This window comes from Heptranchias perlo, chromosome 25 (assembly GCF_035084215.1).
Source record: "Heptranchias perlo isolate sHepPer1 chromosome 25, sHepPer1.hap1, whole genome shotgun sequence".
Taxonomy (NCBI): domain Eukaryota; kingdom Metazoa; phylum Chordata; class Chondrichthyes; order Hexanchiformes; family Hexanchidae; genus Heptranchias; species Heptranchias perlo.
This window is the reverse complement of record NC_090349.1, coordinates 10,968,814-10,995,304: the sequence shown is the minus strand read 5'-3', so window position 1 is coordinate 10,995,304 and position 26,491 is coordinate 10,968,814. Positions and strand designations below refer to the sequence as shown.

The window sequence follows — 26,491 nt, the reverse complement described above, 5'->3', positions numbered from 1 at the left end:
TCAGCCCAAAGAAAAATAGTCGGCTTATAGTAGAAAATATTTTTATTGGTCTTCAGCAACAGAAATGACACTACATGCTTATAAATCAACAACTACAGAATTCTCCTGATACTGTCCTTGTGCATGGTCCCAGAAGGACAGAAATCTGACCTTGTGGTCCCCACTTAGAAAACCTACAGTTCAGATGTCTGCTTTATTTCTTGTGCATTGTCATTAACCTCTAAAACTTTACTAATGAACACATTGTCAGATTTCGGTGGGAATTTCCAGGTTTGTTTCCCAAAGAATTTTAAAAAAATAATAATTGGGGGAAGACTATGCATGTGTAATTTCTGTAACTGGCATCAGCTGGTAATGGCCTCATCAGTCACTCCTAAACATCCTGCATTGTAAGCGTGGAACCAGCAGTAGTTAACGTGCCTTTCAACATAGTTTTTAGTTCCCATATTATTATTCCCACATTAATCATTTTGGCTTAACCTGAACTCGTCTTTTTTGTCATTATTTTAGCCCTTTTTGATAGTAAGAGACCAGACTTTTCTAGGAATCCTCGGGTGAGAGGAAGATCTATTCCCTGAGAACCTGAAACTGTAGAGTAACTGCAGGTATCTGACTTTGTGTTGCAGGATTTAAACCTGTGAAAATGAAGGATGCTATATTATTGCTGCACCTATCTGCTTTTTGGTCGTCTTGAGATTGAACTAAAAGGATGAGAAGAACTCCGATTTCACATTTGCCTTTGTTTCAAGACCCAGGCTTAACCCAGATGCCCAATGAACAGCTTGAGACTCAAGTCTGAAATACGCTGCTAATTAATCAGAGCCTAATACATTAGAAGCAATCCAATTCGTTAAGACCTAGAATTTTAAACTCTAATATGTTATTGAATTCTTTGTGATATGATCCAGAACCCATTAATTCAAAATGAGATGATAAATTGCAATAATAGACCACTCTGGCATCAAATGGTTGGATAAATCTTTTCTCTCATAATGTGGTTATCCAGAGAAAAAATTGTCTGTACTTGATTTGCTTTGGGGATAGTTGCATATAGAACTTTTCCCTCGGGTAATTTGGTCAGCAGAGTCCATGATGTGTTAGATTGTAGACATTCTGCCGAAGGAACAGGCTCGAAGGGCTGAATATCCCTTTCTTGTTCCATCCTTTTACGTTGTTTGAGACCTTGAGAGAATTGCATGATACTCAAATGTAATGTGTTTGGATGTAGAAAGTTTCTCTTCTGGGGTTCTCATATGATGTTGTTTGGTTAATTGCTCGGCTATTCTGTCTCCAGTTAACCACTACCATAAAGTAGTTAGGCGTTCCCACACCTGGAAATCCACTGCCCTTTTAGCATCAGAATGGATTCCGTTCCTTTGGTTTGAGTGTAAACTGAAGATACACAACGTGCTGCTGTTGACAAAATGTTAGATTTGGCCCTGTACCTTAGAGATTAGCCCCGTGCTATTACACTTGGCACTGCATCTGCAAGTTCCCATCTGCTGGTCACCATTTATTTTTCTTTTTTGATTTTTATTTCACAAACATTTGAGGTGTATGTTTAGTTGATTTATTTGTCCTTCCTCCTTTCTTCCCACCCATTGTCAAATACCAAATTTTCCTGCAAAATATAAATCAAATTGACCAGCAGGGCTCTTCCTCCTTGCATGTCACCCTATCTTGATTGCTGCATCTCAGTAGTGCATGTACTCCATTGCCAACCCAGAGGGCTGGCATATGGGAAGTGTGCGCTTCACAGCTGTCAGGTCAGTCCTGCACTGCAAATGGCCAACACTGTGGGGAAGAGACTGATCCTGCTGGTTTCTTCCCTTCTCTTTTCCCCCGCCCCCCCCCCCCCCCCCCACCTCCGCCACTCCATACCACACCATAAAGATGGAATGCAAAATGCACCACATTGATGGTAGGTGAGTGTAAATGATGGTTGTGATTGACATTTAAACGCCTGATTCTGGATTGGAATTAACTTTTTGAGTTAGCCAGCAATAGAAAACCCATTAATAGGGGTGAACAAGCTTTCCAATATTGCAGAGGTGCACACAATGGTAGTTTGGAGGACCACAGATAAAGTTTAAATCCATGTTTGATATATATGTGTGTTTGTGTGTAATATATTAGATTTTGATCTAATTCAAGAAGCAGCAGCACCAACTACAGCTGTTTCATCAAACCTTCAGGCCCACAAAATTAAAACTGGTCAAACCAGCAAATAAGAAGTATAAGCCCAAGTTGCCTGGGCTTCAGATATTAGATAGCCAGGGCTGGGGCTGAAGTCTTGATATCCCAGCTTTTAAAACACTTATAATGGACAAGAAGAACTTGCATTAATATAATGCCTTTAACACAGAAAAACATTCCAAGGCACTTCAGAGGAAGAAACAAACAGACCCAAAGTTTTTTGAGGAGCTGAATGATGACCAAAGGCTTGATTGAAGAGATTGGTTTTAAAGAGACTTTTATACACAGGGAGAGGGGACCTCCAGAGAGTTGGGCTGAGACAGCTGACTGCTCTGCCATCAGTGGTGGAACAGAGATGACTAAGATGAGACCACGGAAAGATTTGAAAATGATGGCACGAGTTCTGAAATTACATTTTTTCGATAGTATTTTTCCCAGGATTTTGGGAAAACTGTATTTGTCGCCCATTCCTAGTTGCCAATAATACTTGTTTTACAACTGAGTGGCTTGCTAAGCCACTTCACAGGGCATTAAGAATGAACCACATATTACAAGACTGGAGTCACATGTAGGCTAGATAGTTAGTGGATTTCCTTTCTTAACATACATTAGTGAACTAGTTTGATTTTTATGACATACTGGCAGCTTTCTTGGTCATTTTCAGGTGCTAGCTCACAATTTAGCAGATTTGTTGAATTCAGTTTCATAATTTACCACAATGAGATTTGAATTTAAGATCAATGGGCTGCTAGTTCGGTAGCATAGGTACAGTAGCCTGGTGGTTATCACATAGAGTGAGCCAATGGAGCTTGGACGGGACGGGCGTGATGTGAATGTGGGGTTTAGTGCGGATGAGGATGAGAGCTGTGGATTAGAACTATTTGCTCACGTGGAGGGTAAACGCTGACATGGACTGGTTGGAGTGAATGGCCTGGTTCTGTGTGTGTATTTGGAGGGAGGAGAGGGATGCACAGAAAGGCAGACAGAGGACCTTGTAACATCCCTTGTACATGACACGTTAAAAGATTTTGATGCACTTCACATGAAAGTACAACTGTGGGAAAAGCACATTTAACGAAACACAAGCTGATTGTGTTTTATTTCCTCTTTCTTGTAATAAAATTCCAGCCCCCTTGGTGTAAAAGGCCTGTGTGTTAGCCCACACTGGTGCGGAACCGGTTAGTTGTAGTTGTACGTAGATAATAAACTTGACCTGAGATGCGTACGGATCTTTGCAGATGCGACCTAAAGTGGAGACTTGGGTGGAAAATTCCCCACGCTAAACATATACTGTCGAGTTAATTATTGCCATTTAGATTACGGGATCTTGTACGTCGTGAGTTTCATCTTTGTTTTTGAATTGCTGCTTCTCAACCTCAAAAACAACTGAGTCAGTGGCCAGTTCCTGAAGCTGATCATTGCTGGCTGATCACAGACCTGTGTGGACAACAGCCCAAGTGATTGACCATGTCTGTTCTTAAAAACCGGTGAAGCCAGATACCATATGTGACACTCGGGCAGACCCCGTGGAATCCGGTTCTAGTATGATCCTGCTGGTGCCTGTTGTTGGAATAGATGCGCTTGTTACCTGCTGATTTATGAATTCCTGCAATCGGACTTCCCATCTTGGCTGCAAGTTACCCTGCTGTTGGCGATGTGGTAGACCTGGCTTGCTTTGTGCTGTAGTTTCCATACTGTGGGCAATGGCAGGGGAGCACGATTAGGCTGCCAGTAGTTGGCTTTCACATTTCCTTTTTTATTTGCTCTGCTAAAAGCTGCTTTTGTAATCAATCTATTTCCAGTGCTCTGAAACGCTTTGAATAATTGCTGGTGTTCCTCTGAGACAGAGAGGAAAAATGTCTATCATAGCTTTTGTGGAGGGGTGGGAATGTGGTTAATACCCACAAAGAGCAAGTGTTCAAAGATCATGGCCCACATTCAGAGATTAATTAAATTTGCACAGCACGGTGATGTCAAAAGTGCCAAGTCTTTTCAGCAGTAAAATTTCAAAGTGGAGTGAAAAATGTTGGTGATTCCGATCGTGCAGATGGTTTCCAAGCTAGTCATTAGAGTCTTTCCAAAGACGAGAAACTGCTCTGTTTTATGCAGAAATTTGAGCAGACTTGTTTCTGTCTCTGAATTTTCTCTCTCTCTCGCTCACCTCAAGTAAGGGAGTTGATTGTTGGAAGCAGCACCAGAACTTGTACAGGGAACCATGTTTTTTCATTGAATTATGTGCTTTCCAATTTGAGGAGTATTTTAGTGATGCAACTTCCAAGCAAAAGGTTATAGTCTGTACCATGTGGTTTTTTTACCACCTCAAATTAATTTTTTTTTTACATACTATTGATGGATTTTAAGAAAAAAATTCAGTTTTCTGTGGGAACAATTTCAGTTTATATCAAAAAGTAATGAATGAAGGAATGATCTGGCTAAGGATTTATGGCTTTGTGCTCTCCATAAATTCATTAGCAGTCCTGGGAAAGATGATGTACTTCTGCCCCACCCCGCCCCGGACTGGTTTATCTCACGCAGCAGTTGAGAACCTAGGCCCTCCACAAAGCGGCCATTCTCCACGTGTTGAGTTCCCAATCTTGACAGTGCAGCTGTCGCAATGAGCATAGGCCTGGTTCTGCCTCGGTGGGAAGGGGAGGGTCCGCAGGGAATCGTACCCTGCAGCTCTTTTCCAAAGTAGTACTGGCAGAGATCTGGGAGCGGGTTATCTGCACAACTCTACAACAAAAGCCTTTGCGTGGTGAGATTAAAAGGAAAGGGATACCACATTAATTGAGCAAAATTACTTTAAAGTTTTAATTAATTTGTCATTGACCATCTTTTCTCTCTTCCTTCCCCCATCCCCCCCCCCTCCCCATTTCAATCAAGCAACCCCTTTCAGTTAAGCAATTAAGGCGAGGTCAGTCTTGGTTGTGGACGTGTCCACTGCTATCTTTACTGCTTGATGATTCACTAACAGGGACATTACTAGGGAGAGTGAGTCTGTCTATGCTTTTCTTCCCTTTGACGGATCACCTCACCTCTGCATGAGAATGTAATTGTTCCCTTCCTCAATGGCTTCCACCCAAAAAAACTAAAAATCTTTTCCAAAGAAGGAAAAATATATGTTGGCACTCTTTTCTTCTTTCTCCCCCCTCCCCCACAATGCTGCTCTCCTGCCAACCATAAGTCATGCTGCTCTGATACTGCAGCCAGCGATTACCCTCCAGTATGTGTCGGCAGGCTATCCAACTATATGGCCATCACAGCAAAGTCCCTGTTCTCACAATGTCTATTTCTGTACGACCCGCAAGGGTAAGTGAACAGTGATCAGGAGCAGGAACCCTGGCTACTTTTTATTTATTTCTTTCCTTCCCTCCATAGATTGGGAACACCGAGGCCAATTGTGGTACCCAAACTGCTATCGTGGCTGATACTGGGAAGCAGGGATTAAACTCTGCCAGTGCTGCCACATTTTATATTGCCTGTTTCTCCTCCTTTTGACATCATGTCTGTTAGTTTTAATCAGAACCACTGTTGGGTTGTTGTTCTCTGGAATGAAGAGGATCAAATAGACCCCATGTTGATAAAGCACCCATCACTACAGCTCACATTACAACAGGATGTATTCTGACCCATATTTTCACCTTAGAGGAACACTAGCTATTACCTCTGCTAGAATGTGAGATGCTTTTAGATTCCAAAATGTACGGATTACAAAACTGACTGCTTTCTTTTTACCCCCCTTCTTTCCTTCGCAGTGAGAAATAAATCCAACACTGCCATCAGTGGCGTACAGGCGGAGCGAAGCGCCATCCGCGAAGGATCCAGCCAGCGTGTGCCGCGGCAGCCTAGCGCCACCAGAGTCCCCAAAGGCAGCAGTACCGGGAAAACGACTGGAAGTGGCAGCAGCACACAAGCAACATCCAGCCAGTAAATGGAAGGATGTCTAACATCCGACTTAAAGATGACTGCGTTGCTGGGCGGAGGGGTTATAAAACGGGGGTCATGACCTTTTTTTCTCTCTGAGCTGCCTTCCAGCACGTGTAATCTACTGCCACCGGACTCTCAGATCACTTCAGATTGTTCGTAGCGATGCAAGCTTACAGGAAAGTCTGGCCTGGTTCAGTGATTGTACTGGATTGTTGTTGCCTTTCATATAACGTGTGGTCTAGCAAATCTAGATTTTTTTTTTCTTTCATATTTGCACACTGCTGTAAAAATAAATCATTAAAAATGTGCTGATGTAACATCGAGGTGGGGTCAGTACCTCCACAAATAAACTTCATTGGATAATTTGTGTGATAAAGCCAGGGTTGAACTATGTTCAGATAGGCAGGCAACAGGTTTTCCACTAGCGTCCCGGACATTAGCGCTTCACTCGCCTGGACTGCGTATTAAAATTCGGGGAAGTATTGTCCACTTTTACCCACAGAAAACTTTGAGCAGCAAGTGCCCGAATTTCAGATCAGGTGCTCCACACGGATAAAGCTCTTGTGCTGGGATGCTGAAGAGCTAAAGCTGGGCCCTAATCTCCTATAACTTGCAAAATGCCACTTCGTTACCATGCAAATTCACAGGATTGTTCCTCACCGTGGGCAACACATACTCTGTGAATTGGACTTGAACTGTGTATGTTGATCATTTCTAGCCATCCCCCACCCACTCACCCAACCACAAAGGTTTAATTTTCACTGCGTCCTAAACTGATTAGAAGATATCAAACTACTTACTGTGACCAGTTACCTGTTGATGCGTGGTTGAAGCACTGTTGATGCTATGTATTTTGTGTATATGTACTTCCCAATGGGGCTACATGCTCCAAATAAACTTGCAGTACCAGATGTGTTGCTGTACACCTTCATATTCTGGGCCAACAGGAACAGAAAAACACACTCACAGTCAGCATTTTGGGGGCCTGGTTAGCAGTTCCTTATGAAAATCCTTTTAAATAAGTAATTATGTGTATTTTTTGAATTAGAGCTCTCTTTCCCGCAATGTTTTTCCTATCCTGAAAGTGCATGTCTTGTGATTATGGTCTTGTTCTGTGAGAACTAGCCACCTCCCAGTATCTCGTCTTAGTGTCCATTCTTTGTGTGTGAGCCTCGACTGTGCCAGGGTGAAAGAGCTCGGCAGCACAGAAGCCAAAATTGGGCACAAGCTGCTCACGTTATAACAGACGGAAAATTGTGAGCAGCTTCTGCCCAATTTTGTGATGAGGGCACCAAGATCTTATGCTCCGGCATTGAAGAGGAAAGTCGTTCCGCTCCCCCAAGACAGCCTACTTCACTGTGGAAACATCACAGCCAAGCTTGATTCTGTCTAAAATAAAACACACACACATTCTCTTACTAGCAGGGAATACTTTTAAAATGAATCCATTCTTTGATTACATCTCTGAAGTGTCTTCGGACATTTTTCTATGTTAAAGGTGCTATATAAATGCAAGTTGTTGAATCACTTGATAGGGATCAGGACCAAAACACCTGCCTGATATTTCTTCTCTCTCTCTCTCTCACCTGAGATGCTGTAGCTAATTGTAGATCCCCAACTGAGATCATTTAACTGGGCACTGACCAGGGATTGAATTATACATAAATCTTTGAATGTTGAAATGCCAATCTTAAAAAGATGCACGACTTACAAATGGGAATCTCATCTGAGGCTTAGGAAAAAATCCTTTAGGAGAACCTTGCGATTCACCAGTCTATACCTCACAGATCGGAAATAATTTGATACAAATTAAAAGAGACTAATGGAATTTTCTGAGCTTATTAAAAACTAATGATGGGTACATTTGTTAAACAAACTGATGGCATTACATTTCTCTCATACTCCCACTGCATCGATTAGCAGCAATTACTGAACTTGGGTCAGTGAATTTGTTTGTACCTGCTGGAGTTTTACATGAGACCTAGGTTGATAAAAGAAACTGCAGCAAATCCTTGTATTGATGTGGCAGAGGAGGTTACTGTGATGAATAGGGAATTTCATCTGATTTTGAAATTATAAGAAAATCTTAATATCTCTATCAGAAGGGGCTGGCTATGTTAAATTTATCTTGGTGAAACTGCTAGTCTAGCTGAATATACAAAATCACCCAATAAATTTAGAAACAAGCTATGATGATACAGAATGTTTTATAGGTTAATGTCTGGTTGCAACTTGGGGTCAATAGATGCAGAATGAGTCTAGATAGCCTTAATATGTTAATATGTTTTAACTGCAAAGCCATCAATGTTGATCAAAGTTGCTACCTCATAGCTTTCTGCTTAGGCATCAATCTATGGCTAAGTACTTCAGGAAACCTTCCTTTCTAGATTGCTATGTATAACATTTATCTGTCAATCACACTGCAGCCATTGGCCTATTGGTAGCACATGTCTCTGAGTCAAAAGGTTGTGGGCAGCACTCCAGGACGTAGCACCATAGAGGATTGCAGCACAGAAGGATACTATTCAGCCAATTGTGCCTGTGCCAGCTCTTTGCTAGTGCAATCCAAAACTAATACCATCATCCTCCTCTCCCCATAGCCCTGTACCTTAGCCTCAAATATTTATCTATTCATCCCTGAAAAGATGTAATGATCTCTGCCTCAACCACTCCCTGTGGCAATGCATTCCATGCTCCAACAACACTCTGCATAAAAAAAATTCCAACCTCTCACCGTCTTAATGACTATTTTAAATTGATGACCCCCTTGTCACTGCCTCCGCAACCAAAAGAAATAGTCTTTCTAAACTCTTCATAATTTTAAAACCCCCTATTAAATCTCCTCTTAGTCTTCTTTGCATGGAAATAGACACAGGATCTCAATTCTCTCATAGCTAATAGTATACCATACACTCAATGCGCTTTAAGGCTTTAAAGTCCTTTCAATAATGGGGCACCCAAAACTGCACACAGTAGTCCGACTGTAATATAGCTATTGCCTTGTACAAATTTATCATAAGAACATAAGAACATAAGAAATTGGAGCAGGAGTAGGCCAATCGGCCCCTCGAGCCTGCTCCGCCATTCAATAAGATCATGGCTGATCTGATCCCAACCACAAATCTAAAGAACACAAGAAGTCGGAGCAGGACCCGGCCACATAGCCCCTGGGCCCTCTCCGCCACCCACAGGGCATTGACCGATCCGAACTCAGCTTCATGTCCAATTTCCTGCCCGCTCCCCATAACCCCTAATTCCCTTTACTTCTAGGAAACTGTCTATTTCTGTTTTAAATTTATCTAATGATGTTGCTTCCACAGCTTCCTGGGGCAGCAAATTCCACAGACCGACCACCCTCTGAGTGAAGAAGTTTCTCCTCATCTCAGTTTTGAAAGAGCAGCCCCTTATTCTAAGATTATGCCCCCTAGTTCTAGTTTCACCCATCTTTGGGAACATCCTTACTGCATCCACCCGATCAAGACCCTTCACAATCTTATATGTTTCAATAAGATCGCCTCTCATTCTTCTGAACTCCAATGAGTAGAGTCCCAATCTACTCAACCTCTCCTCATATGTCCGCCCCCTCATCCCCGGGATTAACCGAGTGAACCTTCTTTGTACTGCCTCGAGAGCAAGTATGTCTTTTCTTAAGTATGGACACCAAAACTGTATGCAGTATTCCAGGTGCGGTCTCACCAATACCTTATATAACTGCAGCAATACCTCCTTGTTTTTATATTCTATCCCCCTAGCAATAAAAGCCAACATTCCGTTGGCTTTCTTGATCACCTGCTGCACCTGCATACCAACTTTTTGATTTTCTTGCACTAGGACCCCCAGATCCCTTTGTACTGCAGTACTTTCCAGTCTCTCGCCATTAAGAAAATAACTTGCTCTCTGATTTTTCCTGCCAAAGTGCATAACCTCACATTTTCCAATATTATATTGCATCTGCCAAATCTCCGCCCACTCACCCAGCCTGTCTATATCCCCTTGCAGGTTTTTTATGTCCTCCTCACTCTCTACTTTCCCTCCCATCTTTGTATCATCTGCAAATTTTGATATGTTGCACTCGGTCCCCTCCTCCAAATCGTTAATATAGATTGTAAAGAGTTGGGGACCCAGCACCGACCCCTGTGGAACACCACTGGTTACTGGTTGCCAGTCCGAAAATGAACCATTTATCCCAACTCTCTGCTTCCTGTTCGATAACCAATCCTCCACCCATGCCACAATATTACCCCCAATCCCGTGATTTTTTATCTTAAGTAATAATCTTTTATGTGGCACCTTGTCGAATGCCTTCTGGAAGTCTAAATACACTATGTCCACTGGTTCCCCTTTATCCACCTTATACGTTATATCCTCGAAGAACTCAAGCAAATTTGTCAGACATGACTTCCCCTTCATAAAGCCATGCTGACTTTGTCCTATTAAATTATGCTTATCTAAATGTTCCGTTACTGTCTCCTTAATAATAGACTCCAAAATTTTACCCACCACAGATGTTAAGCTAACTGGCCTATAATTTCCAGCCTTCTGCCTACTACCCTTTTTAAATAACGGTGTTACATTAGCAGTTTTCCAATCTGCCGGGAGCTCTCCTGAGTCCAGGGAATTTTGGAAAACTATCACCAAAGCATCCACAATCCCTACTGCCACTTCCCTCAAGACCCTAGGATGGAAGCCATCAGGTCCAGGGGATTTATCCGCCTTGAGTCCCATTATTTTACTGAGTACCATCTCCTGAGTGATTTTACTCTTAGACTCGTGTCCCTATTTAAAAATCCTAAATGCTATTAGATTTTTTAATTGCTTTATCTAGATGCAGTCACGTTTTCAGGGAATAACATATTTAAACCCCAGATCCCTCTGTTCATCCATACCCTTCAACAAATTTCCATTGAGCGTATACTTGCATTTATTGTTTTACCTCCCAAAATGTATTACCTCAGTTCTTCACATTAAATTGCATCCATTCCACTAATCCATGTCCCCCTTGCTGGTTGCCAAACCTATTTTTAGTGTCCCCAGCAAATTTCAAAGTTGTGCTCCCTATGCTCAAGTCCAAATCACTTATACATACCGAGAACTAAAGTGGGCTCAGCATTGACTCCTGGAGTACACCACTTCCAACCCATCTTCAATCAGGCAACTGGTGGCTCTGCCCGAGCCAGGCTCAGCACTACGGCCACGTTCACCGTAATCCTTCGTTTCCTGACCAACAATCAACTTTTCATCCAAGCTGCTACGTTCATACACCTGGATTTTTGTAACAAGCCTCCTATAGGACACCTTAGCAAACTTGAAAATCCATACACATTATAGAATTTTTAATTCTCAGGATATACGATCGGTGGTAGGGCCAGAATTTATTGCCCAACCCTCGTTGCCCTTGAGACGGTGGTTATGGGCCTTTTCTTGAACTGCTGCAGTCCATGTAGTAAAGGTACTCCCACAATGGTGTTAGGTAGGGAATTCCAGGATATTGACCCAGCAAGATGAAAGAACGGCAATTATATATCCAAGTTGGGATGGGGTGTGTCTTGGAGGGGAAATTGGAGGGGATCGTGTTCTCATGCTCCTGCTGCACATGTCCTAGGTGGAGGTTCTGGGTTTGGAACCTGTGAAACATCTTGGGATGTTTTCCTATGTTAAAGGTGCTACGTAGAATCATATAGCACAGAAGGAGGCCATTCGACCCATCGTGCCTGTGCTGGCTCTCTGAAAGAGCTATCCAATTAGTCCCACTCCCCTGCTCTTTCCCCATAGCTCTGCAAATTTTCCTTTTTAAGTATATGAATGCAAGTTGTTGTTCGGGGGCATCTGTCGTGCGGTGCCAGCCCCACCAACCCACGTTCTGAGCTCTCAGTTAAGGTACACGGTGGCGAGTACGTGCACGCACCTGCCGTGCCAATATGGCGCCGCGCGCCCCACGGCGTGCCCGCGCACGCACGCACGCACCCGGTGTGTTACGCTGCGTGCGCGCCTCCTGTCAGCGCAGTGATGTTCAGACCGGGACCTCGAATGCGCCCGGTGGCCAACAGCATCGATGCCGTTATTACCCCGACCGACCAGAGGATCCTGCAGGACTGTCACGGGCTCTACAGCAACCGGCAGCACGGTAACTGCGGCGGGGAACAGCGTCCGGCCTTCTCACCCACCTATCTCCCCCAGCCCGGCTCATCACACCGGCCGCCGCCGCCGCCCCGCCTCGCCCCGCCTCACACTAACTCCCTGCGCTATCAGCTCGGCAACTGGTGGCTCTGCCCTACCGCCACTGGCCGCCAGGGGGTAGATGGAGCTGAGGAGCTCAGCTCAGGACAGGGAGCAACGTTGAACAGGGGATAGGGACAGAGGGGCTGAAAGGCAAAGGTTTGGAGGCAGAAGAGGCAAGAGGGCAGGAGCTGGGAACAGAGAGGATGAAAGGGCAGTGAAGACAAAATGGCAGTAGCCAAGATAGAAGCTTCAGATACAGGGAGAAAAATGGCCAAGGGGTGAGTTTGGAGGGAGAAGGAGAACAGAAGCTAGGGATAGAGGGTGGAAGCAGAGGGGGAAGGTATGGAGTTAGGGGCAGAAGAGGGGTAAAGGGTCGGGGGCAAAAGGTCAATGGATGAGGACAGAAGGAATGGACGAAAGATGGGGAGGAAGCAAATGCTGGACATTGAAAAGTTTATGAATCTCTAATATCAGTGGCCTCTCCTGTTCTGGATTTTTTTTGTTACGTTTGTTGGATGGTCAAATTGTCTACAAAATAGCCAGACAAATCATGTGCAGTCACAGGTCATGTATAGTAATGAATAACTACAAGAGGCACGACTATGAAAGTTTTTGAACAGAAATAATGATGTGGAAACTTAAAGCCACTGAGGAAAATTCACTCTGCTGCACATTTTGCAGATGTGTCAGGCGTAGCTCAATGGTAGCACTCTCACCTCTGAGTCAGAAGGTTGAGCGCAAAATCTAGGCTGACACACCAGTGCAGTACTGTCAGAGGTGCCGACTTTCGGATGAGACTTTAAACTGAGGCCCCATCTGCTCTCCCGCTGGATGTAAAAGATCCCATAGCACTATTCGAAGAAGAGTAAAGGAGTTCTCCTTGGTGTCCTGGCCAATATTTATCCCTCGACCAACATCACAGATTATCTGGTCATTATCACGTTGCTGTTTGTAGGAGCTTGCTGTGCGCAAATTAGCTGCCGCGTTTCCTACATTACAACAGTGACTACAATTCACAAAGTATTGGCTGTAAAGCGCTTTGGGATGTCCTGAGGTTGTGAAAGGCACCATATAAATGGAAGTCTTTTCTTTTTGAGATATGTGGAAATTAATGGGAACATTACATATGGCCCCTGAGGCTCACCTTTGTGAGCACATGAAGACAGAAGGTTGGGCAGCGTTGCTTTATGGTGCCAGGAAATAAACTTGTACTCGCCTTAGGACTGTAACATACCGGTTTGGGATTGAGTTGGTATTGAGTGTTAAAGATAGGGAGTGGGAACTTGGCTGCGAAGGAATGGTTAGGATCTGGGTCAGAGGAATTGGAGCGAGTTTTGGAGTTTGGCTACCTAGATACGAGCTACAGGGCCATTTTAAACAAACAAAGCTTTACAACGCCGTGGTTTTGTAAGAGTTGGGCGGGTGTTAGTGTATTTTTACATGACAGGATGTGGTTTCATTTCCTTTTCATGTTCGTTCATCTGATTTGTGTTCGGATTGTCTATTTTTGGTGTGGATGCATAATTTCGTTATGGCAAGGGTGTGCTAGAGCAGTGTTATCCAATATAGGTCACTGACCAGCCACAAGTGTGGATACGGTGCCCCTATTTTAGCCACATGCACTAATTTTAGTAGAAAATACCTTACACACAGTACAGGGTAAATATACTTCACGTGAATATTTACTAAACAAACATCAACTGCCATTCAGCGCGAAACTTTGCAGTCTTTCTCTTTCACCAAAATTTGGAGTTCTGGCATTAATTTATCAGGCATGGCACATCTTAGTGCAGCTTCTAGGCTTCTGTCCAGCAGTTGAGAGTGATACTTTGACTTCGTCGGAGAGATTGCGGACAATGTTGACTTGCACAACAAGATACACCAGACCCTCCCCCGCTCTCCATCCGGACCCCCAACCCCCCACTCTCCATCCGGACCTCCAACCCCCCACTCTCCATCCGGACCCCCAACCCCCCACTCTCCATCCGGACCCCCAACCCCCCACTCTCCATCCGGACCCCCAACCCCCCACTCTCCATCCGGACCCCCAACCCCCCACTCTCCATCCGGACCCCCAACCCCCCACTCTCCATCCGGACCCCCAACCCCCCACTCTCCATCCGGACCCCCAACCCCCCACTCTCCATCCGGACCTCCCCCCCCCCCCCCGCACTCCATCCAGAACGTGGTAGGGTGCTGCTTGCCCTGTTGGAGCTTGCTTTCTGCTGCTGGCCAGGAGTAATTATTCTGACAGGTCGAGCTGACGACGATGACAGCTCCCCTCTCCATACAATGTTGATGGTGTTTCCATGGTGCTGAAGCCCGTTGTTTTAACCTGTGTTACACACCATTTTTGCAAATAACTAAGGAATTAAAGCAGACATAACAATCAAAAACATTCACGCACATTGATTTTTGTTTTACCATTTTACCAAGAATGTACAAAAAAGTACATATGCATACGCCATGCAAATGAGTATTGACATCACATGTCCAATGATGGTGTCTATTGCTCTTTTTTAAAATTTACTAATCAAAAATATAACTAGCCACATCTGGATTCCCGATTAGCCACATGTGGCTAGTGGCTAACATACTGTACAGTACTGTGCTAGAGAGAGTAATTTTTAATACGTTTTCGCTATTATTGACGGAGTCCGTTACCGGGAATAGTAGGGAACCAAGGGTCTAATAAGAGTGAGGAACTAAAGTAATTAATATCAGTAGAGAAAAAGTACTTGAGAAATTCATGGAACTAAAATCGACAAATCCCCTGGACCTGATGGCCTACATCGTAGGGTTTTAAAAGAGGTGGCTGCAGAGATAGTGGATGCATTGGTTTTGACCTTCCAGAATTCCCTAGATTCTAGAATGGCCCCAGTGGATTGGAAGGTAGTAAATGTAACCCCACTGTTCAAGAAAGGAGGGAGAGAGAAAACAGGGAACTATAGGCCAGTTAGCCTTACATCAGTAGTAGGGAAAATGCTAGAATCTATTATTAAGGACGTGGTAACAGGGCACTTAGAAAATCATAATATGATTAGGCAGAGTCAACATGGTTTATGAAAGGGAAATCGTGTTTGATAAACCTATTAGAGTTTTTTTGGCGGCGTAACTAGCAGGGTAGACAAAGGGTAACCAGTGGATGTAGTATATTTGGATTTTCAAAAGGCATTTGATAAGGTGCCACACAAGAGGTTGTTACACAAGATTAGGGCTCATGGGATTGGGGGTAATATATTAGCATGGATTGAGGATTGGTTAATGGACAGAAAACAGAGAGTAGGAATAAACGGGTCATTTTCAGGTTGGCAGGCTGTAACCAGTGGGGTGCTGCAAGGAACAGAGCTGGGGCCTCAGCTGTTTACAATATATATCAATGACTTAGATGAAGGGACCGAGTGTAATGTATCCAAGTTTGCTGACGATACAAAGCTAGGTGGGAAAGTAAGCTATGAGAGGGACGCAAAGAGTCTGCAAGGAGATATAGACAGGTTAAGTGAGTGGGCAAGAAGGTGTCAGATGGAGTATAATGTGGGGAAATGAGAAATTATCCACTTTGGTAGGAAGAATAGAAAAGCAGAATATTTTTTTAAAAGGTGAGAGACGAAGAAATGTTGGTATTCAGAGGGATTTGAGTGTCTTTGTACACAAATCACAGAAAGTTAACATGCAGGTACAGCAAGCAGTTAGGAAGGCAAATAGTGTGTTTGCCTTATTGCATGGGGATTGGGGTATTAGAATAAGGAGGTCTTGCTGCAATTATATAGGGCTCTGGTGAGACCACACCTGGAGTTTTGGTCTCCTTACCCAAAGAAGGATATACTTGCCTTAGAAGGGTTACACCAAATTCCTGGGATTGTCCTATGAGGAGAGATTGGGTAGAGTGGGCCTATATTCTCTGGAGTTTAGAAGAATGAGATGGGATCTTATTGAAATGTATCAAAATTCTTAGAGTGCTTGACAGGGTCAATGCTGAGAGGCTGTTTCCCCTGGCTGGAGAGTCTAGAACTTGGGGTCATAATCTCAAGATAAGGGGTCAGCCATTTAGGACTGCGATGAGGAGGAATTTATTCACTCAGAGGATTGTGAATCTTTGGAATTCTCTACCCCAGAGGGCTGCGGATGCTCAATCGTTGAGTATATTCAAGGTTGAGATCAATAGATTTTTGGACACTAAGGGAATCAAGGGATATGGGGATCGGGCAGGAAAGTGGAGTTGGAGTAGAAGGTCAGCCATGATCTGAATGAATGGCGGAGCAGGCTCGAGGGGCAGTATGGCCTACTCCTGCTCCTATTTCTTATGTTCCAGGATGATCCCTATAATGACTTTCAAGTCCTCCTCTTCAACACCACCTCTTCAGAGTTCCCTTGCCCACCATCTCCATACTAGCCTCTGACACTAAATATGAGGAGTTTGTGGACTTCTTTGGATGACCTTGATTTTGGAGACACTTGTTTGCTGCTTCTTCTGTGCCTTCCCTTCTGTTCTGCTGTCAATCGTCAGCCCTGCCCTTCCCAAAACCCTGACAACACCAACTCCTCAGTTTCTTCCTCCAATCTCACCAAACTCATTTCCTCTAAGAATGCCACCATCTGTTCTCTTGACCAGCTTCCAACCAGCTCCTGACTGCCCAATTCCCTCTCCTCAGCCCGATGCTTGCCAATAACATCAATCCCTTGCTATCCTCTGATACTATCGCCATTCCTCCAAGAAAGGGTGCCTTTGACCTTCCACTCTCTCAAACTATCTCCAACCTGCCCTTTCTTTCCAAAGTTCTTAAACTCCAAGGCTGTTGCTACCCACTTCTGTGTTTACCGCTCCAAGCATTTTTTTGTAGTTCTTCCCATGTGGTTTTTGACTCACCCATAGGACTGAGTCTACCCTGATAAAAACAGCTTCGGCCATCTTGTCTTTGGTCTTTCTTGTCTTCCTTGACCTCTCCCTGCATTCAAAACTGTTAACCTCATGTTCTCCTCCACTGTCTCTCATGGTCTATTTCCATTTTCCATGTTCTCCTGGTTTGAACTGTACTTATCCAAATAAAACCATGCCATCTTCTTGAATAACTTCTCCTCTCATGCCTTTTTACCCTCGGAGGCCCATCCTTGATATCCTCATATTTATCATCATCATGCTATCCCTCAGCTTATGGATATCACCAACAAAGACAGGGTTAGGTTTCATGGACACACTGGTGACACCCATCATTGATTCCATGGCTGCGCCTCCTATCTGGCTGTCCAAAATTTTGGTGCTTGACAAAATTTCCTTCAACTCAATGTCAGCAAAACTAAAGCAATCCTCTTTGCTTCACGCCAGTACCCAAGAGTTCCATTAACTTAGCCTAGCTGCCTCTGCAGGCTGAACTACGTGATACACAATATCAGCTTTCTGCTCGACCCTGAGAATTGCGTACCCCATACCCAGTCAGTTGGCATTTGTATCTTTATCTACCTTTATCTCTCTCCTTCCGCTGCCAAACCCCTGAGCCGTACCTTCATCAACGCAAAAAATAATACCTTGAGTGCTGTCCTCGCTGGCCTCCCTTCCTCCACCCTTCAATGAATCTTTCCATGGTCTCGCTTCAATTTAACTCAAGAATCTTCTCCAGCCACTTGTTCCAACTGAGACCCACTACTCTGCTGACTTCAATTAAAAGAAAAGAAAGACTTGCATTTATATAGTGCCTTTCCTGACACCAGGTCGTCTCAAAGCGCTTTACAACCAATGAAGTTCTTTTGAAGTGTAATCACTGTTGTAATGTAGTAAACACGGCAGCCAATTTGTGCACAGCAAGAGCCCACAAACAGCAATGAGATAAGTGATCAGATAATCTGTTTTAGTTATGTTGGTTGAGGGATGAATGTTGGCCAGGACGCTGGGGAGAACGCCCCAGCTGCCCTTCAAAATAGTGCCATGGGATCTTTAACGTCCACCTGAGGCCTCGGTTTAACGTCTCATCCGAAAGACGGCACCTCCGACAGTGCAGCAGCCCCTGACTACTGAAGGGCCAGCCTAGATTATGTGCTCAAGTTTCTGGAATGGGGCTTGAACCCATCACCTTCTGACTCAGAGATGAGAGTGCGATCATTGAGCCACGACTGACACAAGGCTGATTACTGCAGGAAGATATCAATGGACTGGTCAGGTGGGCAGAAAAGTGGCAAATGGAATTCAATCCAGAGAAGTGTAAGGTAATGCATTTGGGGAGGGCAAACAAGGCAAGGGAGTGCACAATAAATGGATGGATATTGAGAAGTATAGAGGAAGAGAGGGACCTTGGAATGCATGTCCACAGATCCCTGAAGGTAGCAGGACAGGTAGATAAGGTGGTTAAGGCGGCAAACGGGATACTTTCCTTTATTAGCCGAGGCATAGAATATAAGAGCAGGGATGTTAAGCTGGAACTGCATAAAACACTGGTTAGGTCACAGCTTGAGTACTGCGTACAGTTCTGGTCACCACATTACAGGAAAGATGTGATTGCACTAGAGAGGGTACAGAGGAGATTTACGAGGATGTTGCCAGGGCTGGAGAATTTTAGCTATGAGAAAAGATTGGACAGGCTGGGGTTGTTTTCTTTGGAACAAAGGAAGCTGAGGGGAGATTTAATTGAGATATATAAAATTATGACGAGACCAGATAGAATGGATAGGGAGGACCTATTTCCCATAGCAGAGGGGTCAGTGACCAGGGGGCATAGATTTAAAGTAATTGGTAGAAGCATTAGAGGGGAGCTGAGGAGAAACGTTTCACCCAGAGGGTGGTGGGGGTCTAAAACTCACTGCCTGAAAGGGTGGTAGAGGCAGAAACCCTCAACACATTTAAAAAGTTACTTGGATGAGCACTTGAAGTGCTGTAACCTACAGGCTATGGACCAAGTGCTGGAAAGTGGTATTAAGCTAGCTAGCTCTTTTTCGGCCGGCACGGACATGATGGGCCAAATGGCCTCCTTCTGTGTCGTAACTTTCTATAATTCTGGTTCTCTGACTGTGCCTTTGATTCTCTCAATCCTTTCCAGGTTCTATGTGCCTTCCCTTTCTCTCCGAGGCATTCCTTTATTTAAGGAGCATATATAAAAGCAAGTTGTTATTGGAGTCAGAAACAGTCTGTTATATCAGAGTGAAAGGAGCATGTGCCTGAGTGCTGCAGTGGGTGTAACCCTGATGTACTCCCAAGTCCAATATTGGTGTGTGGTCCTGCCCTGCTTTTGTGTCTCCAGCAAATTGTGATTTGAGCAGAAGCCAAGCTGGTGAGGCTTCTCAAACCGTCTGCTATGGGAGGTGAAGCACAGGATGGTTTTAATGAGCTAGTTGAAAGGGTGCCACTGTGGGATGGGGCAATTGTGAGAGATCCATTTAAATATAATAGGTTCAATGTTAATGGAGAAGGCATTAAGTTTGAATACCAGGACTTCAAGTTAAGTAGATCACTGAGCTTTTAAATATAATTGAGGCAAGCATGACTCAGAGCTTCTGAAGTGCTGTTCCGGTGAGGGGCTGTTGCTTGGTTATGGTAAACTATGTACAGCCATGATGTGTTAATGCAATAGAATAGAATGGAAATGCTCACTACAAATGTACTTGATCCAGAAATTTTCTAATTGCAAGATGCACCGAGGAATCCTGTTATAAATTGTACTCTGAACATTGCTATTTCAGAGCGTAGGGTTAATAGAAGGTCATTGTGGGGTAGTGCAGTGGAGTTCCAGCAGCAGGAGATGCATGAAGGGGCAGCACACAGGATTGTGCTTGCAACTCCTGTAATGGGCGAGCTTGTGCCCACAGTTGTGGAGATGCAGGACACAGGTACGGCACTTCACCGACAGGGACTGTGAGTCACCTGCCTCTTTTATGGAGCTTCTAGTGTCCAGTACTGAGCATTATTGGTGCAGCCTTAGAAACAGATTGCTGCCCCAGTCTCTTGGCCACTGAGATGGTTTGAGGAGAATTCTTTTTCATGCCAAGTATTTGTTTATTTGAAGTGTCAGATACAGCATCCTAAACATACGGTCCTTTCTCAATCCTTCCCAGTCTGACCTTCCATCCAGATAATCAGCTAGGAACATAGGAACAGGAGTTGGCCATTCAGCCCCTCGAGCCTGTTCCACCATTCAAGTAGATCGTGACTGATCTGTACCTCAACTCCACTTACCCACCTTTGATCCATATCCCTTAATAACCTTGACCCAGCATCCGTAGCCTTTTGGGGAAGAGAATTCCAGATTTCCACTAACCTCTATGTGAATAAGTGCTTCCTGATTTCACTTCTGGATGGACTAGCTCTAATTTTAAGATTGTGCCCCTTTGTTCTGGATTCCCTCACTAGAGGAAATAGCTTCTCTGTATCTACCCGGTCGAATTCTTTTATCATTTTAAACACCTCATTTAGATCACCCCTCAACCTTCTCTATGCAAGAGAATACAAGCCAAGTTTTTGCAACTTGTCATAATTTAACCCTTTAATCCCTGGAATAATTCTGGTGAATCTACGTTGTACCCGCTCTAAGGCTAATATCTACTTCCTGAGGTTCGGTGTCCAAAACTGAACGCAGTATTCCAGATGGACCAAGGCTCTGTACAACTGAAGCATAACTTCCTTCCCTTTGTATTCCAGCCACCTTGGGATAAAGACCAACATTCCATTAGCCTTTTTGATTACGTTTTGTGCCTGTGCTCTAGCTTTTAGTGATTTGTGTACCTGGAGAGCCAAATCCCATTGCTCTTCCACAGTTCCTAGTCTCTTGCCATGAAGAAAATATTCTGATTTGTCTTTCTTGGATCCAAAGTGGATGACCTCACATTTCCCCACATTGAACTCTATCTGCCACAGTTTTGCCCACTCACTCAATCTATCAATGTCCCTTTGTAATTTCCTGCTGTCATCTACACAATTTACTGTGCTAATGGTTATTCTTGACATTTACATGAAGGAACAGATTAAGGGAAATAAGTACATTAGGGATCTTCCATCTTAATACTGTGTTCAGATTTCAGACTTTGGTCTGTATTTTCTCCTCACTGACATTAGGTGCCATGGTGCACTGGACATTGTCCTTTCGACTCTGGGAATTGGGTTTAAATCCAAAGTTGACTAATGAGATGAGGGTCTCCTTGCTTGTATGACCATCATACATGAAATTAATTTGGGGCATTGTAAACCTGGTTTCCGGTGAATGGGGGCCACAGCCCGCAATTTGGTACCAAATTGGTACTAAATTAGCAATCTTTCTCAGAGAGGCCATAAAATGGCTGGTGTGAAGAGTGGAAATGTTGCATTTGGGCAGTCGGGATTCTCTGTTCTGAGATTGGGGTTACGGCACACACTTATAAATGAGACTCTTTAATTATTAATAAATCCAATCGCATGAAATTGAAATTCCGACTTCATATGCTAATTTAATGGAGCCTTTATTTTAAAATAACAACCAAAGGAATTTTATAAAAACATATTAGGCATTGATTTGCTAATATTCAACAAATCTAATTTCAAGGGGGAGAGTGATGAGCTTAACCTGTATCTAATCTGCTATAGCAGGTATAGGAGTGCTTTATGCTGACACTGGTGCAAAAAGTAGCAATGACGACCTTCACACTGATGGTCACAGAAGAATGCCCAGAAGGTATATATGGGTTTTTAAACTTCATCGGTGTCTCACGTCGCCCATGTTGTGCTGCGGGAAGTACTGTTAGCTCACAATGAACGTGTAACCCTGCCTCTTTCCACTGATCACTGTTGGCGTTTCTTCCTCTCCTTATTGGAGGGCTGATGCCTTGGAGACAGGGCAGCAGGAAGCTAACTGTGAAGATGCAGCTACTTCCCAGGAAAGCAAGTGCACTCACTGCAAACCAGCTATGACAACCAGACACTAAAACTCCATTGAAATAGGTCTTTGCTGCTGGCATTTCACTTAACGTTTTTTTTTAAAATACTGCTGTCTCAGGCATGGTAAGAGTGCAGCAAGTGAGTGTGAATTGAATTATTACTTAATTATATTTAAAACCTTTGAAATTAAAGTGGTGGCTTAGCTTTCTTGAAAATAAAGTGTCAGTTTGGCTCAGTTGGTAGCACTCTCAGCTCTGAAGGTTGTGGGACCCACTCCAGGTTTTGTCCACATTATCTAAGTTGACACTTTGGGTGCAGTATTGAGCGAGCGCTACATTATTCAGACATGGCGCCCTATGGCTGAGATGTTAAACTGAAACCCTGTCTGCCTGTTCTGATGGCTCACGTAGGCATGAAAAATCTCTTGGCACTACACAAGGAAGAGCAGCACCGTATGGGCCACTGAGGTTGTTTTAGGTGTCAGCCATGGCTCAGTGGTAGCACTGTCATCTGAGAGTCAGAAGGTTATGGGTTCAAGCCCAACTCCAGAGACTTGAGCACATAATGTAAGCTGGCACTTCTGTGCATTACTGATGGGGTGCTGCACTGTCGGAGGTGTCATCTTTGGGTTGAGATGTTAAACTGAGGCCCTCGCTGCCCTCTCAGGTGGATGTAAAAGATCCCATGGCACTATGCGAAGAAGAGCAAGGGAGATCTCCCGGTGTCCTGGCCAACATTTATCCCTCAACCAAACAGACGATCAGATCATTTATTTAATTACTGTTTGTGGGAGCTTGCAGTGCACAAATTGGCTGCTGTGTTTCCTACATTACAACAGTGACTTCACTTTAAAAGTACTTCATTGGCTGTAAAGCACTTTGGGACATCCTGAGGTCATGAAAGGTGCTATATAAATGCATGTCTTTCTTTCTTTAGTTGCCTTGCTATCCTGGCCGACATCCCAGCCTCAACCAACACTCCTAAAAACAAATTAGCTGGTCATTCATCCTCATGCTGTTTGTGGCTGCCACATTTGTCTACATTTCTACACTTCAAAGTAATTCATTGTATGTAAAATGCTTTGAGATGTGCCTGAGAGATATGATGTATACAGGTGCAATTCTGGCTTTCTTTTCTTTCTCAATATATTTTTTGGTTATTTTTTGCATGCATCAGCGTTTCTATGTTAGTGAATGGAGCATTTTACTTTTCATACCCTGGGTCAACATCAAGCACTTCCACATCAGACATAATATAACAAAATGTAAAGTAACACTCCCTTACACTCCCATCAAACATTTCCTGGTATATCATGGCTTAGATGCGGAGTAACGGTCATTCTACACTGTTCCATTAAGCATTTCCAGGTCATGGGTTAGATTCAAAATAAAACTTTACATTGTTCCATTAAGCAAGCCCAAGTCAGCTGTAACATAGGTTAAGTACAGGGTAAATCTCCTGCCTTATTTCGACACTGCGCCGTGGCCCCAAACTCAGAAGAGTATCCTCTGTTGCACAGTGTGGCATTTATATTTTTCCTACGAGCCATCTTTCGGATGTGCCAGAGTGAGATTGCAAGTTTATGTTGAATTATGGGAAATTTGCCTTGTAGCAACTGGTTTGAGACTGCGTCTGACTCACTTCGTGTGTGACCTCTAGAGATGACAGATTTTCATCCCAACAGTCTGGGCTAGATTTAATCCTGTACTCCAGGGGTAAAAGGACAAAATGGACAGGAACCAGGAAGCAGCTTACCTTGAAGGGGGTTTTATGCATCTAGAGGTGAATACTGATTTTGACCTGGAAGTACCAACGTGTCTGGTTTAATGACATTCCAAGCCTGAGGAGAGGGAACCCATTCTTTCTTCTTCAAGTCATCAGACGTTGACCATTGAGCAGAGAGGTAGCTTTGGTGTCTATTACAAATTGGAGAGCAGAAGAGTTTTATTATGTTGAACCATTGGTGACAATACAACTGTTGTCTGTCTTGTAATCCTTAGGGCTGTTGCAGATAGGAAGGAGCCTGGGCCTACAGCTGCTTCCTCCACGTAAGAAGATTAATGTTATGATAATGGGAAACCATTCTTCTGGCAAGAGCACGTTCATCAATTGGTAAGAACGGCTCCTTCACCTTTTACTTAGGTCGCAATTATGTTGCAGAGTTGCTTCTATTGGAATGGGGTTTGAATCTGAAGAGAGTGAGATTGTTTGTGAATTTGAAAGGGATAAAGTGTGTCGGTCCTCGTCAGTGCTTCAGGAACCAATTCCATGTGGAGAAATTCACCAGTATGGAAAACACTTCCTTCTAGTGATTTTCATTCTTTTAAGGCACTTACAAGGATCTCTGAGGATAAGAGAACTTGATGGTGAGCAGTGACCCGTTTCTGTGTCTGTTAGTATTACAGCATTACTGGGCAGTAAGAAGGCAGGCTTGAGGAGACTTAGGTGATTCTTCCTCTGACTGACTCTCACCCCCTTTTCCCCCATCACCCTCATTGGGTAACCTTGGTAACTCCTTGCAATGCCCCGAGGGCAAACTGCTGTATATCAGAACACTTCCAGCTCCAAGATACTTCACAATGTTTATAAAGGAGGAGCACACAATGACATGGTGATGCCCTCGCATTGCAGACGAAATTTAAACTTTTACGGCAAGCCAAAAAAATAAAAGATTAAAGCACGTTAGTCAGCAGCACAGTCTAACCCCAGTAGTGTTTGCACAGAGATTGTGGAGCATGCTCGTTATAGATATTTGAGAAAGTGACAGGGAAAAAACCTCCCCAATATAATGATTTTAGCCATTTCAGGGCCATAACAGTATCTCTACATTCCTCCTACATTCCTCCCACCTTCCACCCTCCGTAAACTTGAGCTCATCCAAAACTCTGCTGCCCGTATTCTAACTTCTACCACGTCCCATTCACCCATCACCCCTGTGCTCGCTGACCTACACTGGCTCCCAGTATGGCAATGCCTCGATTTAAAAAAAAATTCTCATCCTTGTTTTCAAATCCCATTATGGCCTCACCCTTCCCTATCACTATAACCTCCTCCAGCATTACAACCCTCCGAGATCGCAGCCCTCCTCCAATTCTGGCCTCTTGCGCATCCCTGATTTTCATCGCTCCACCATTGGCGGCTGTGCCTTCAGCTGCCTAGGCCCTAAACTCTGGCATTCTCATCCCTAAACCTCTCTGCCTCTCACTCCTCCTTTAAGTCGCTCCTTAAAACCTACCTCTTTGACCACCTGTCCTAATATCTCTTTATCAGGCTCGCTATCAAATTTTGTCCGACAACGTTCCTGTGAAATGCCTTGGGATATTTTTACTACCTTAAAGGTGCTAAATAAATCCAAGTTGTAGTTGTTGAAAAGGACAAGGTTGCAATGTTTTAATTGTGTTCAAGAGTCCTACATAATGAGGTGATCAGCTACAGTTCCACTGGAAGTTAAATCACAAGAAATGTGCTGAGATAAAAATTGATACCCTCTATTCCTCACACTCAAGTTCCTAATCTCAGCTGTGCTGCCAAGAGCAGGTGCAGAATAGGAGAGGCGATTTGGGAGCACTGTTGACCTTACCCACCTCCTAAAGATCAGATCCTAAAAAATTGAACAAAACTGAAACTGGATAAGTCACCAGGACCCATTGGCATGCTCCAGAAGGAAATCAAAGAGGAGATAGGAGTCTCAGCACAATTTTTAAATCCACCTTAAATATGCAAATTTTGTTGGGTGGGTGGGCACTGGAGAGAAATCAATGTAACACCTTTGTTTAAGAAGGGAGAGAGGGTAAACTAGGTAACTATAGACCAACTGGTCTAAAGTCAGTTGTGGACAAACTCTTGATATCCATAATTCAACATTAAATTAGTGAGCATTTAGGATAGTCAAGCACAGCCAGCAAGGATTTGTCAACGGAAAGTCATGTTTAATAAAGTCAAAAAGATGTCACAGATGTCACAAAGTTTAATTGACATCAGTAGGATAGGTGATATGTTATGGCTTAGATAACCTCAGAATGGCTTTTATAACTGCCTCCTGGACCTCTTATATAAAGCACCTGTACTTGGGGCAGCTACTCAGGGCATTTATTGACATTCATGAGATTTGTCACAGGATGCAACTCTGAGAGCTTTATTTTCTTTTTTTTTGTTTGTCTCATGATAAATAAACCTTTTCTGAGACGGTTCTCCGAGGCCTCGGTGAGTTTATCCAGTGAAGAGCCGAGCCATTCCAGGAAGGCGCCAGGCTCGACCCTTGGCCTGTGTTATGATTGGCTGATCTCTGACAGTCGCTGGGGTAAATTTCCATGGCTGTGG

The 26,491-nt window shown here is 43.8% G+C and overlaps 2 protein-coding genes across 5 annotated transcripts in view; both read left to right on the top strand.

Annotated features, from left to right (window-relative positions):
• The window catches only part of mzt2b (mitotic spindle organizing protein 2B), a 29,340-nt gene extending 22,306 nt beyond the window's left edge, over positions 1-7,034 (top strand). For 3 of the 4 annotated variants that reach the window (XM_068005592.1, XM_068005596.1, XM_068005594.1), the window contains one exon: positions 5,952-7,034. In XM_068005592.1, coding sequence (XP_067861693.1) covers positions 5,952-6,127 — 176 coding nt within the window. In that variant the 3' untranslated portion in view covers positions 6,128-7,034. Of the gene's footprint in view, positions 1-510; positions 600-5,951 lie in introns of those variants that run through there. The other variant, XM_068005595.1, reaches the window with a different exon arrangement.
• Positions 7,035-12,138: 5,104 nt separating this feature from the next.
• LOC137342011 (uncharacterized) overlaps positions 12,139-26,491 on the top strand; it is a 116,986-nt gene continuing 102,633 nt past the window's right edge. The window contains exons 1-2 of the mRNA XM_068005590.1: positions 12,139-12,247; positions 24,172-24,283. Of these exons, the coding sequence (XP_067861691.1) occupies positions 12,151-12,247; positions 24,172-24,283 (209 nt within the window). The 5' untranslated portion in view covers positions 12,139-12,150. The remainder of the gene's footprint in view (positions 12,248-24,171; positions 24,284-26,491) is intronic.